Below are 12,914 nucleotides of genomic sequence, written 5' to 3' on the forward strand. Positions count from 1 at the left end.
ACAACTTTTCTATGCTGAATCCTCTTTTTTTTATTCTTGTCATTAATATATAAAGATGCACAACGATACCCCTTATCTACTTCAATTACCGTTTGATGTAATTGCTGATATAAGTCAATATCTTGATTTATGCTCAAGAACAAGCCTTATGGATACTTGCCGACATATGCGGCACCTGTTTCTTTCTTCTAAATACTTATGGAAGCGCATTGTATTTGACGTTAATATGAACGACTTGAGCAGGACATATTCTTCATTAAGAAAACTTGGAGATAGTAATGGACTACGACAGCTTGTTCGAGAGGTTTGCTCATATATTTAGCAAATCATCCACAATAATAACAAACAGTGATAGGTTGTCATGGATGATTGTGACGATCCTGATTTGTCGCCACTCATTATGCTGATTAAATTTCCTAATTTAAGAGTATTGAGTGCAAGAAACAGAAAGGACACGACTAACATAGAGGTGGACATTAAGCTATTACAAGAAATGTTAAAATTTGGACACATCAAGCCCAAGTCTTTACCAATAGAGAGAGTAAACATTTATCACTACTACATGGACTATGAACCTCATTTACACACCTATCAAAAGACATGGAACAGACTTTCAATACATCCTCATGTAGAGCTGGATATAAAGATTTGTGGATACATCTCAGAAGATGAAAAAGAAAACGAAATAGAAAGAGACTTGAGTTTATTGGAACAACAAATTCGTCGCTTACAGATGCAATTAAATAATGGCAGACCAACACTCGCTGAGGATGTTTACACAGAAAGATGTCAGAGAATAGTCCCTGTTCATGCAAGTTGCTGGTCTTGTGGGTATCGTTTTGAGCGATGCTTTAGGTGCGTGCCTGTATGCAATGGCTGCGGATTAAAGCGAATACCTCCGATGGCAAATGATAATCAGCTTAGACTAAAACAGCGTCAGCAAAGAACAGCATATAAACAGCCAGCACTAGTGGACGAAGATGAATTTAGCGTATTTGGATAAAATAGATTGGTTAAATAAAACAAGTAATGGCGGAAGATTAATTAACTTTTTGCAGTGAAGTCCAATGAGTGATTTTTGTTTTGCTTTTCATGTATAAAATGATCACTTTGCGTGGTCTTTTGTTACTTTTATTTGGTATAGCTTGCTTAAGCGTACCCGCACAAGCTATTTATGAATCTCAAGCAGGTGCATTTGATTGGCACCATACCTGGATTGGTCATCCTCGAGAAGCCTTCAATATTGATGATAACCATGTCCTAGTTTATTCTGATAGAAATGTGTTTGCATCTATCAGCAAGCACACAGGAGCTATTGGTAAATAGCTTTTCTCTCTTTTTTTGCATGTCTTTGGTTGAATTAACGCGCGTTTTATAGAATGGAGACAGATCCTTGATAGTCAGTTAATTAACCTCAAGACTTCTGATGCAGGTATGACCATTACTATCTTTTTATAAAAAGAGGCTTAATAATATACATCCCTAGGTATCCTAACAACATCGGATGACCCTAAACGCGCTCAACTTTGGAACAAAACAAACGGTCATTTGGTCTGGGAACATGTTTTGCCAGAAGAAAAGCAATTTGGTGCAGCAGAACCTATCCTGTTTGAAGATGGAGAAACAAGTCTACTTTTAGGCAATAATGAGCTCATCAAGCTGTCTAAAGAAGGCAGTATTGTGTGGAGTTGGATAAAACCAGAGTAACTTACTATATTGTCTGGATAGTTTATTATATATACTCATGCTTATCAACTCCATAGGAAAGAAGGCAACAAGCTAAAGATTCGAGAAAAGGAGGGTCATATCTATGTTATTGTAGAACCAGAGGAAGACAGCAATGCGCCTTACTTTTTCATAAATATCATTGATAGATTGACCGGAGAAACAGAAAAGACGCTTCAGATTGATTGTCATTCCAGTTTCAGTCATATTACCTATATTGGAGACTACATATTCTGGATTGAAGGAAGCTTATTAAAGTGGACGCCTATCTACGCCAAAGATATTCAAGCTGTGGTGATCCAAGAACTTTTGAAGTCAGTTCCCGAGGTTGATGAATTTGATGCTAGTCAGATCAGCATTCACGGTCAACATAACTCATTGATTATCACTGCTGAGTACGAAGAGGATGAATTTGCCACTACTCAAGTTGCATCTGCTTTGGTTCATATAGAAAATGACGGAAAATCACTTTTATTTAAGAAATACTTTGGCTCACATGTACAGGATCATCTAAACATCACAAACAACTATCTAACTTGATATTTTTTAAACTAGCCCTCCTTTGGCGGTGTTGATTTTTACAATGCTTCTGCTGCACGTATTTACAGATCAGGAGCAAATGAATTTACTGTCTATCTCTCACCCGAAGGCAAGGAAATCAAAATAGAGCATGACTTTGACTTATCCGGCGATATCAATTACGCCAAAATACTAAGCTTTGAACCATTCCGTCTTTTAATTGCTACCGAAGGCTCCTCTGTACTTTGCTTTGATGAGCGTGACATACTCTGGTCACGAGAAGAATCCCTGGCCAACATTGCTGCATCCGAATTTTTGGATCTTCCTGAGCAAAAGATGTGGACTCAAATGGCTGACGAATTGGACGAGACAGTGAGTGAACAAGCTGTTGAAAATCCTTTTAGTCGTTACCGTCGTCGCCTTATAACACACTTGCATGGACTTGGTAAATTACCTAAATGGTTCATTTCTCATTTTGCTGGCATGTATGGCTCAGCTCTTGAAGCCGATCGACACAATAACAAGATTTCTATCGTGGAGGCCCAGTCATGTTGGTTAAATAACAGCCAACCCGAAACTCTGTATCGTGACAATTTTGGACTACGCAAGTTGATCATCTCTGTTACCAAGACTGGAAAGATCATTGCTCAAGATACATCCAGAAAGGGCAAGATTGTGTGGAGTCGATATGCACCTTATTATTCTTTTAGTCAGATTCACGTTGTCCGTGCCGCTACCGTCAAACTTCCACCTATTATTGTGGCTATTGGCTCAACTGTAGATGACATGGGAGGAGAAGCAACAGGCTTCATTCGACTGAACGCGCTTACAGGAGAAGACTACATCTCTTCCATTCCTGAATCTGCTGATTTCTTTGAACCCGTAGTGACAACAGGCATCAACGTTGATAAAGTGATGCGTTTACCTATTGAAGAACCAGAAGAACGAACTCACCTTTTGGCAGTTTATGAAACTGGCAGTGGACGTGTCTTTATCTACCCAGACACGACAGCTGCTCGAGAAAAGTTTAGATCTGAATTCCTTCCCAAATTTTACTTTTCACACCAGACAAACACCGGCATGCAAGGTTTCAAAGTAGTAGAAGGCTATCGAGGCAGTCTGAAAGCAATTCCTGTCTGGAACTTTATCCTTCCCAAGGGAGAAGAGATAGTAACGACCAGTAAGCCTCAGACTTATGATAAAGTCGCTCTACTTGGCCGAGCACTCGGTAACAGAAACGTGGCTTACAAGTATCTTAACCCTCATATGTTTGCTCTGATCTCCAGGAAGGGAACTTTACTCAAAGTACGCATCTTGGATGCTGTAAAGGGGTCTGTTCTATATGAGACGACTCATGACAATGTTGATACTACTACAAACCAGGTCCACATCATTCAAGCCGAGAATTGGTTTGTTTACCACTTTTGGAGCAACGATGCTAGAGCAAAAGGATATCAAGCAGTTGTATTGGAGCTTTTTGAAGGTAAACATGAGAATGAACGAATTGAAAGGTAAGTGGTGCATGCACAGAAATAGAAAAAAGAAACTTATACAACAAACAGTACGACCTTTTCGTCTTTTGACAACATTCAACCCTACGTCAACTCTGCTGCATTTGCATTTCCCTACCCTGTTAGCTGTATGGGAGTAACAACGACAAAGAATGGAATTTCTACTAAAGCCATTATTTGTAAGTGATAACAATATGATGTGTGTAGATGAATATTAATCATTGCTTCTAGTTGGATTACCTACGCATCAAATTGTCAGCGTCAACAAGAGACTGCTTGATCCTCGAAGACCTAGAGACAAGCCTACGAAAGAAAATATGGAAGAAATGCTCTTCCCTTATGCTCCTATTCCTGATGAGAGACGTTTCTTTTTAACCTATGACTTGGATGTTGCTGGTATTCAAACGATCATCACAAGTCCCTCCTTATTGGAATCGACATCACTTGTATTCTCATATGGCCTTGATACATTTTATAGCAGACAATCACCTAGTCGTCAATTCGATGTGCTCTCTGAAGACTTTTCTAAAGTTCAGCTATTACTGACAATGATTGGCTTGGGTGTTGCCATTCTAATTTCTGGACCCATCGTGCGTAGGAAACGCGTAAATGCATTATGGAAATAATAATAATAAAATATCTTCTTTTATTTATAAAAGAAAGAGTTAAAAACAAAACAACTGTGGGTTTTTATAAGAACAGGGAATGAAAAAGAGGAGGGGTGTTTAAAGTTTGGCATTTTCAGGATAGAACTTCATAGCTTGACGAATACCAAGATCAGCCATGATTTCTTCACTACCACCCAAAATAGCACCATACTATATAGAAAAAAGTGAATAAACACATATACAAACAGTTCATATTATTATTATTATTACCTTGTAAGTTCTTTGGAATGCTTCAATGTTACGACCCATGCCAGTCTTGGTAATACCACGACCACCAAAGATTTGACAAGCATCATCAGCAACATTATGAGCAACACGAGTACATTGATATTTCAAGAGAGCAATAGGACCAGCCAACTTGACAGATTGTTCAGCATAAGACATGTTGCACATTTGGAAAGTGATATTTTCGAGCCAGTTTTCGACAGCTTCAAGTTGAGAAACCATGGAAGCAAGCTTATTACGAATGACAGGTTGGTCAATGAGTCTCTTTCCAAAGACCTTACGTTGAACAGCCCACTTGAAGCAGTCCTCGATGACCATACGAGTGCTACCGGTGACAGCACCACAGATATACCAACGTTCGTGGTTAAAGTTGTACATAATAACTTGGAAACCCTTGCCTTCTGTACCGAGGATGTTCTCAGCAGGGACCTTGACATTTTCAAAAGTGATATAAGAGGTACCAGCAGAGGCACCATAAGAGGTCTTGATCTGCTTGGTTTCGATATTATCATCACGCTCAACAAAGAACATGGTAATACCCTTTTCGGTGACAGCAGCTACAGTAAAGTAGTCTGAGAAACAACCGTTTGTGATCCACTTCTTGACACCGTTGATAATAAAGTGTTTGCCATCGGGAGTTCGCTTGGCCGTGGTACGAATACGAGCGACATCAGAACCGGCATAGGGTTCGGTAATAGCCAAACAGATACGCTTCTTTCCCAAAAGCACTTCAGGGACAACGCGTGCCTTGAGCTCGGGGCTACCAAAGTTGAATATGGGAGGAAGGCCGATACTGAAGCCTGAAGAGACACCATCACAGAAACTGGGTGTACCCAAACGCGCTGTTTCTTGGTGAGCAATGAGTTCGTGGAAGTAATCAAACTTTTCGGGCTCAATGCCAGCAGGTAACTTGAGTCCCTTTAACCAAGGGCCGGGGCCAATTTGGGAAGCCAAGACACCTTCCTCTCCCAAGTGTTGGTAGAGTTCCTTGGAAGGATACTTGCCCATTTCTTCAGCCTGGATGGCCTCTGGACGGATTTCGTCATAAATGGCGCGAAGGGCCTTACGGAAATTTGTGTGACTCTCACTGAGAATTGACAGTTAGTAAGCATAAATTACATGAATGTCAACAATAATTTACTTAAAATAGGGGCTCTTGAAGCCCATCCAAAAGCTAGGTTCACCATAAGGAATTTTAGACAAGTCACCAGGGACCTGAAGAGCGACCTGAGAGACTTCACCTTCAACCTGGCCGATCTTGAGACGAGGAGCATATTTTGTCAACACTTCAAGTCTATGAAGACCGAAAAAGTCATCTTTATAAAGAAAAAGGTCAGAGTGAATCAAAACATCAAACAAACACAAAATACCTGTAACATCCTTTCCACCAAGATCAATCAAAATTTGAGCACCACCAGGATGCAACTGAGCAAAAGTAGTGACATTATAGACAGCACCGTCAATGATGATCCAACAATCATTTTCAGTGTTATGCTTGGCAACTTCTGCTCTAGTAAATGTTTTCAGTTCAGGCATATTTTAATGTAAGTAAAAAGAAAACAAGGGAAGAAAGGGAGAAGAGTGAGAAAACGATGAGAATAAAAAATAAATAAATAAGCACATGTGAAAATCTGTGGACTCTATTTTGAAGGTTTATTATTATTTCACTGTGATTTTTCTTTGTATTTTTGACAATGACAAGTTAATTTCCTTGATGAGATTTGGCCAAGGTTCATTATATACTGCCAGTTTACCATAGATAACAAGGTCATAGCCTACATGCACTGTTAGCTTGTTTCTATATTGTAATTAGTCTTTGTTCAACCTTTTAATTCTGGATATTGAGGAGAGACAGTCGCCAAAGCATGTGTCAGCCTTCGTCTGATCCTTGCTCTCACCACAGCTAATTTACTCACATTCTTTTTGCCTGTCACTACGGCTGCTCTTAATGACTGAGAATCATTCTTGATTGCCTTAATTCCAAATAATGGAGTTACTGTGTGCGCATCACCCTTGATTCGAAATATTTCTATTAGTCTGTTTAATTGAATGCCAGGTATTTTCATTTTTTTATTTTATTTCTTTTGAGGAAAGAAAAGAAAAAAAAATGCAAGTTATGCAAAGTCTAATCAAGTCATTGGAAAATAAAGATCATGTCGAACGAATTCTAAAAGAACAACCAGGCTTGGATATCAACACCAAAGATACTCATGGGGATACAATACTTCATTATGCATCAAGAATGCATAACCTGCCTGTTATTGACCTCTTGATTCAATACGGAGCTGATATCGAGGCAGTCAATGAACACGGAAGACGACCGATTCATGAAGCAATTGATTCAGTCGATTGCATAGCTTATTTTATAGATCATAAAGTGGATGTTAATGCAATGAAGCGAGGTGATTGGACTCCCTTGATGATTGCAGGTATTTCAAAAATAGAAATCAAGGAAACCCTGTGATGTTTATATGCATTTATATAAATATAGCTTCAAAAGGAAACCGCAAAGTAGTTGAGATGCTTGTAAAAGCAGGCGCATTATTAAATCGAACGACCAAAGACGGTAGAACAGCCTTGTATTTAGCTGTTCAAGAAGGTAAGAAAAAAAGAAAAACAGATAGCTCAAAACTGTTCTTGTTGTTGCTTATCTTAGGTCACATTGATATGGCAAAGTATCTAGCAGATATATATCCGGAAGCGATTGCCCAGCCCACCAAATCAGGTCGATTACCTGTTCAAGCAGCAGCATCTCTTATGCATGAAACAGCAGCATATGAAATTACAAGTCACTTACTCTCACTTGCCCCACCTTCCGTTCTCACGCATCGAGATCACTCTGGCCGGAATCTGTTGTTGGATGCAGCTGTATCGCAAAACTTGAAGATATTGAAATATCTTTTAGATCAAGGCGCTGATCCTAATGATCGAGATGCTTTGGGACGAAGTATCATTCATCATGCAGCCATGGTAGGACATTTGAACGTATTACATCTTTTGGAATCAGTCCCAAACGTACAGTGGAATGCCCCCGACAGTTGGGACTCTTGGACAGCCTTGATGCATGCAGCGCGACAGGGATATTTAGATATCATTTGTTATCTGGTAGAAATAATCCGAGCGGACAAAGGTCACAAGGATAAACATGGAAGAGATGCACAGGATATTTGTAAGCGTTTATTGAACATATTAGGTCGTACGTTTGTACTAACATAAACAAAAAATAGCTGTACTGTGGGGCCATAAGGATGTAGCAAGTTACTTGTGTGGGGTAAGCATGTGATTGTTTAGTGATAAATAAGAGCAATAAAAGACTTGTTTGCATCATTTCATCTTCTTTTTTTTCTCTTTGCTCTTTTATTCAATATGAGCGCATTAACTAAAACTTGCACTGTCAAAGGTTGCTGCATAGAAGAAATTGTGTTAACTACATCTGTTGCAGCAGCAGCAACCGCATTTCCCTTGATTACTGTAGCGCAAGAAGTATGTAGAACAGCCTATTGGTTACCCAGAAGTCTCGTTCGAATTGCTAGCGACATCTGGTCTCATGTACAATCAAGGCCACGAATTCCAACTTGGGACATCCAGACAACGATCATAATCGGTTTCATGCAAGCCTTTAGAAGCAACAACGCGTCGTGCAGCATTGCATATTGGCGCTTATGCACCGACTCAGTAAGGATTTTCGGTTTGATCAAAACCGCGTCAATTGAGCCCATCTCGGTACCTATCCGTCCAAGAGGACTATGTGGAATATTGAAGAAAATGGATGAAGAAGAGAAGAATGATAGAACTCTTTATGCTGAATGGGTATCTGCCATTCTACCTAATATATCAAATTACTATGGAACTGAGAACGAAAAAATCGTCCTCTACTTTCACGGGGGCGGTTACTGTATGATGAGCGCCCAAACTCATAGAGTACTCACAACCAAGATCAGCCAGGCAACAGGCCGACGCGTGCTAGGTATGCACATTCATACACATTATATATAAAACAATTAACTGTTATTCCTCAATAGCTGTCAATTATCGGTTGGCACCAGAAACCAAGTTTCCAGGAGCACTGTACGATGCAGTTCAGACGTTCCTGTGGTTAATTAGCAAGGAAGGAGGGTTCAAGGCTGAGAATATATCTGTTATGGGTGATTCTGCTGGAGGAGGACTTTGTTTGTCATCGATGCTTTATCTTCGAGATCATGGGTTGCCCCTACCAGAATCTGCCGTTTTATTATCAGTAAGCGGAAGTTTATTTTTAACAATCAAAAAAAAAATTAATTTAATGATTAGCCATTTGTTGACCTGACCTATTCGTACTCCAGCTGGGATGACTGCGTCATGTATGATTATTTGGCACCTAGACCGAACCATGAAATGACAGTAAATCCCCTAGTACTTTATCTGGAGTCACCTGATTTTGCAACGCACCCATATGTTTCCCCGATCTATGCGGACCACTTTGATCATTTACCACCGATCCTTATCCAGTCAGGAGGTTGTGAATCCTTACGTGATGAAATTGTCGCCCTGGAAAATAAAATTTCAAAGTCAAAGACTACAAAAGTACGGCACGAAGTCTACAAGGTATGTTCTGTAAATATATATATTTTCTATTCTAAATCTATTTAGGATATGATGCACGTATTTCAAGCTTTCCCCTTTGCCAAATCTGCAGAAGCCATTGAGAATATCGGACAGTGGACAAGAATTAACTTTTTAAAATAAACAATTGACAAAGTCTATTTTTGACTTTTGTATTACATTGAATTTAAGCATCTGTTAATTCTACATTTAAAGAGAACACATGGCATTCACCATATCTTGATTGGTGCTTATTGTTTAATTCCAAGCTCCTACACGTATTCTAAAGGAGGAATCTATTCACAAGACCAAAGAAATTAACTTTTATGGTAATCCATATACATATATCATATAGAAAATTTTAATCTATTTTTTCAATGACGTATTCATATAGTAGCTATGCATAAGGAGGGGGGATGGGCATTTGAATTTAAAATGTATAGAAAATAAAAAACATGTTCCCCCTATCTAAGTTACCATAGAAATATGTTCCATAGCAACAAAGAAAGTACAAACAAAAAGAAAGAGTAGGGGGAAGCATAAAAAAGGGTCCTCATTTGAAAAAAAAAAAAAAAAAGAGAAAGGGGAGGTATCTCTTGACGTCACTTGGAAACAGACGCATGGCAAAAATAACCAGGAAGGATCTACTGTTCAAAAGGATACTGTCTAGAACCCTTGATCCAAAAAGGAAGGATGAATGCACTTTAACATCATTCAATGACAACTTCTTGAATGTCCAAATACGATGACCCACTCCTTTTTCTTTTTTGGTACATTATAATCTATACTCACCCCTTGGTTTCCTTATTTGACTTTATACATTAAAAAAATATAAATACATCACCCACTTCTCTTATTTTCACCCCTTCTTCCTCTCCCACCACCAAACTTTTCATTCAACGCGTATATACATACAAACACATATACTAGTTATATTCTATGGCCAGCAACTACAAAGAAGACACTACTTTTGACCAACACCACTCTTTGGTATCAGCCAATCGGTTACAGCCGCCAACAAATGAAAATACCGAAGAAAGACTTGGTCAAATCGATGAATTAAAATATTTCCTGGGTACAGCAACCAATGACTGGGAACCTCAATGTAAAGTAAGATCATTTCCTTTACCTACAGGTGAAAGTATCTCTTGTGTCTTTTGGAACGATCTCTTTCATGTTACAGGCACAGATATAGTCAGAACACTTCTTTACCGGTTCCACCTCTTTGGCCGACCTGTCACCAACCTTAAGAAGTTCGAAGAAGGTATATTTTCTGATCTACGTAACTTGAAGCCTGGTATGGATGCTTCCTTGGAAGAACCAAAATCAGAGTTTTTAGAAATGCTTTACAAGAATAACTGCATTCGAACACAAAAGAAACAAAAAGTATTCTACTGGTTCTCAGTGCCTCATGATCGACTCTTTTTGGATGCACTCGAAAGAGATTTGAAGCGAGAAAAGATCGGATTGGAACCAACAAGCGTAGCCATTGCTGAACCAGCTCTTAGTTTAACATTGGATTCTGCTCAAGACATGTTTGATCAATTAAGAAAATCAATGTCATTATCTGCAGTAGCAGCGGCTCAAGCTCTGGATGAATCTGTCGTTGCAAGTGCTAATACCTCACCACAGCTTCATCATAGTAGCTTATTAAATGCAGCAGGTAATTAATTCTATTTATTATTTTATTCTTGGGGGAATAAGTGTAAAAAAAAGAGAGGGCGACAGAGAAAGAGAGAGAGAGAGAGGCAAAAAAAGGGCGACTAGATCGGTAAGTCTACGCCCAAGAATAAAAAAAAAGCTAGGAAATAAATTAGTAGAACAATTATTTAATAATTTCTTTTTTATGTTTATTTTTTTCTGCTTTATTTCATCTTTTCAAAATTATCAATGTGACACATTAGACATGACTTGTACTTCTTCATCACATGACTTTGAAAATGACTGGCCTGACAACTGGAATGAAAAAAGCTCTACCGATCAAGTGACAACGCCGACACCTAGTCGTCCACACTCTCCTATCTTAGCCTCTTTTCCATTCGATTCGTTTGATCAGGATCAAAGACAAAGAATATTTGGTGCTTTCTCTCTTTTTGAAGGATCTCCAACGTATAAGCAAAGACAACGAAAGAGAACATCTTCCTTACATCAGCATCATAATCAATTGGAACTAGCCGCTATTAATGCAGGTCTTGCCGTAGACCCTCACATGTTTAGTGATGATAGTAATCATGAAAGGACTTTTATTTGTCCTTTATCCCGCTGTGGAAGAGTATTCAAGCGATTGGAGCATCTCAAGAGACACTTTAGAACTCATACGATGGAGCGTCCCTACAGCTGTAACATGTGTGGTAAATCCTTTTCAAGAACAGATAACTTGGCTCAGCACAAAAAGACCCATACCCGTTCAAGGTCCTCTTCGCTTGCCTCTAGGACAAAGGAACCAAAAGAAAAACCGTCGTCAGATGAAAAGCCTCGAAGTGAAAACAATACTCGTCTTAGAAGAAGCCACCTCAAGCGAAATGCTTCATCTTGCTCCAAAATTGATACTTATTTTTACAACGCTATCGTCAATAGCGCCTGTACCTCGCCTACTATAAGTCCTCAAGTCTTGATGCCTCCTAAATCAGATGATTCTGTCTTTGATATGTCGGGACTCGGCGTTGTTGATATGCCCTCTACTACCAATGCAAGTACCGATGATTTACTCTTATCCTCTGGTTATTATCCACCTCCTTCCTTTATGTGGAATCCAAATGGCAGTGAAAGTAGTTTTGACAGTCCTTATCCACTCACCGCTTCTTCTTCCTCTTCGGCCCTGAACGAAAGCATTCCTTACAACTCATTTTGTGATGATCCTTATTACAGTGATAAAGATCATCAGAGGCTTTCCTGGTATTCAAGTGCAGCCTCTTCTCCTACCCTATGTCCTTCTTATATATATGAACAACAAGAGCTCTATTCATGGCAAACCTAAGCTATACTACAAACTACCCAATCATATGGCTCATTCCTTTTATTTCTCTCTCTACACTCTTGTATGTATGTATATGACCTTGTGTGTAGTTTTATGCTTCTTTATATTATTATTAGGTATATAACTTTACTCTCTTTACATATATTTATATATATACATATATTCTATACATATTCCCCTCCTCTTCTTGTCTTATATATATCCCCCCTCCCTCTTCTCTCTCTTATCTTATATATTATATATATACATAATCCCCTTCTTTTATACTTATTGTATGTTTTATGTTTATTACTATATGCGAATAAATACAATTTTTAGTCCAATCAAAATCAAGTGAAGACACAATACAAAAAATTGAAGTTTGATATAGGGAACCCGACAAAGTAAGGCTAGTGCAAAAACACTTGAAAGATAGTTAACAAACATACCTACATAAATCTAAACATTCATCAAAGGAAGAACCGGGTTTGATATGGCGATGTAATCACAAAATTATTGTCTCTTGAACGGAGCAGGAAGATCCTCACTTGCTACCAAGCGTTCAGAAAGGTTATAAATATTCTTTGAATTAAGGTCTCTGTTCCACAGCATCCCACAATCTTGGCAGACTAGAATACTGCGGAGACCAGAAAATGCATGAATGAGGGACATTTCGTTGCAGTAGTGACATATCTTATGTAACAAGATAGGAAAAGTTAATAAACAATA

At 38.7% G+C, this 12,914-nt stretch overlaps 6 protein-coding genes across 6 annotated transcripts; 4 read left to right on the forward strand and 2 right to left on the reverse strand.

Annotated features, from left to right (window-relative positions):
- Positions 1 to 55: 55 nt before the first annotated feature.
- RHIMIDRAFT_238319 (uncharacterized protein) lies at positions 56 to 1,003 on the forward strand (the record flags this gene model as incomplete). Its single annotated transcript, XM_023608937.1, has 2 exons — positions 56 to 304; positions 356 to 1,003. 2 exons carry the CDS (start codon positions 56 to 58, stop codon positions 1,001 to 1,003), a joined length of 897 nt encoding a protein of 298 aa, XP_023465361.1.
- Positions 1,004 to 1,097: 94 nt separating this feature from the next.
- RHIMIDRAFT_17174 (DUF1620-domain-containing protein) lies at positions 1,098 to 4,497 on the forward strand. The gene is made up of 7 exons (XM_023605765.1): positions 1,098 to 1,318; positions 1,379 to 1,432; positions 1,487 to 1,703; positions 1,764 to 2,223; positions 2,281 to 3,755; positions 3,807 to 3,934; positions 3,987 to 4,497. The coding sequence occupies exons 1-7, from the start codon at positions 1,102 to 1,104 to the stop codon at positions 4,379 to 4,381; spliced, it is 2,946 nt and encodes a 981-aa protein (XP_023465362.1). The 5' UTR covers positions 1,098 to 1,101; the 3' UTR covers positions 4,382 to 4,497.
- RHIMIDRAFT_203497 (acyl-CoA dehydrogenase NM domain-like protein) lies at positions 4,481 to 6,184 on the reverse strand (the record flags this gene model as incomplete). The annotated part of the gene is made up of 4 exons (XM_023606689.1): positions 4,481 to 4,573; positions 4,634 to 5,735; positions 5,790 to 5,964; positions 6,019 to 6,184. 4 exons carry the CDS (start codon positions 6,182 to 6,184, stop codon positions 4,481 to 4,483), a joined length of 1,536 nt encoding a protein of 511 aa, XP_023465363.1.
- A 123-nt stretch (positions 6,185 to 6,307) lies between these two features.
- RHIMIDRAFT_238322 (uncharacterized protein) lies at positions 6,308 to 6,714 on the reverse strand (the record flags this gene model as incomplete). The annotated part of the gene is made up of 2 exons (XM_023608938.1): positions 6,308 to 6,423; positions 6,474 to 6,714. The coding sequence occupies 2 exons, from the start codon at positions 6,712 to 6,714 to the stop codon at positions 6,308 to 6,310; spliced, it is 357 nt and encodes a 118-aa protein (XP_023465364.1).
- A 1,300-nt stretch (positions 6,715 to 8,014) lies between these two features.
- On the forward strand, positions 8,015 to 9,373 carry RHIMIDRAFT_238324 (uncharacterized protein; the record flags this gene model as incomplete). The annotated part of the gene is made up of 4 exons (XM_023608939.1): positions 8,015 to 8,615; positions 8,671 to 8,885; positions 8,939 to 9,232; positions 9,278 to 9,373. The coding sequence occupies 4 exons, from the start codon at positions 8,015 to 8,017 to the stop codon at positions 9,371 to 9,373; spliced, it is 1,206 nt and encodes a 401-aa protein (XP_023465365.1).
- Positions 9,374 to 10,105: 732 nt separating this feature from the next.
- On the forward strand, positions 10,106 to 12,496 carry RHIMIDRAFT_255855 (STE-domain-containing protein). Its single transcript, XM_023611189.1, has 2 exons — positions 10,106 to 10,892; positions 11,134 to 12,496. The coding sequence occupies exons 1-2, from the start codon at positions 10,169 to 10,171 to the stop codon at positions 12,204 to 12,206; spliced, it is 1,797 nt and encodes a 598-aa protein (XP_023465366.1). The 5' UTR covers positions 10,106 to 10,168; the 3' UTR covers positions 12,207 to 12,496.
- Positions 12,497 to 12,914: the final 418 nt, after the last annotated feature.

Source organism: Rhizopus microsporus, assembly GCF_002708625.1.
Source record: "Rhizopus microsporus ATCC 52813 unplaced genomic scaffold scaffold_10, whole genome shotgun sequence".
Lineage (NCBI taxonomy): Eukaryota > Fungi > Mucoromycota > Mucoromycetes > Mucorales > Rhizopodaceae > Rhizopus > Rhizopus microsporus.

Coding starts and splice junctions, on each gene's coding strand:
- RHIMIDRAFT_17174 (XM_023605765.1), top strand. CDS start 1,102: ATGATCACTTTGCGTGGTCTTTTGTTACTTTTATTTGGTATAGCTTGC. Junction 1,319..1,378: donor CAAGCACACAGGAGCTATTG/GTAAATAGCTTT, acceptor CGCGTTTTATAG/AATGGAGACAGATCCTTGAT. Junction 3,756..3,806: donor GAGAATGAACGAATTGAAAG/GTAAGTGGTGCA, acceptor TACAACAAACAG/TACGACCTTTTCGTCTTTTG.
- RHIMIDRAFT_255855 (XM_023611189.1), top strand. CDS start 10,169: ATGGCCAGCAACTACAAAGAAGACACTACTTTTGACCAACACCACTCT. Junction 10,893..11,133: donor TAGCTTATTAAATGCAGCAG/GTAATTAATTCT, acceptor GTGACACATTAG/ACATGACTTGTACTTCTTCA.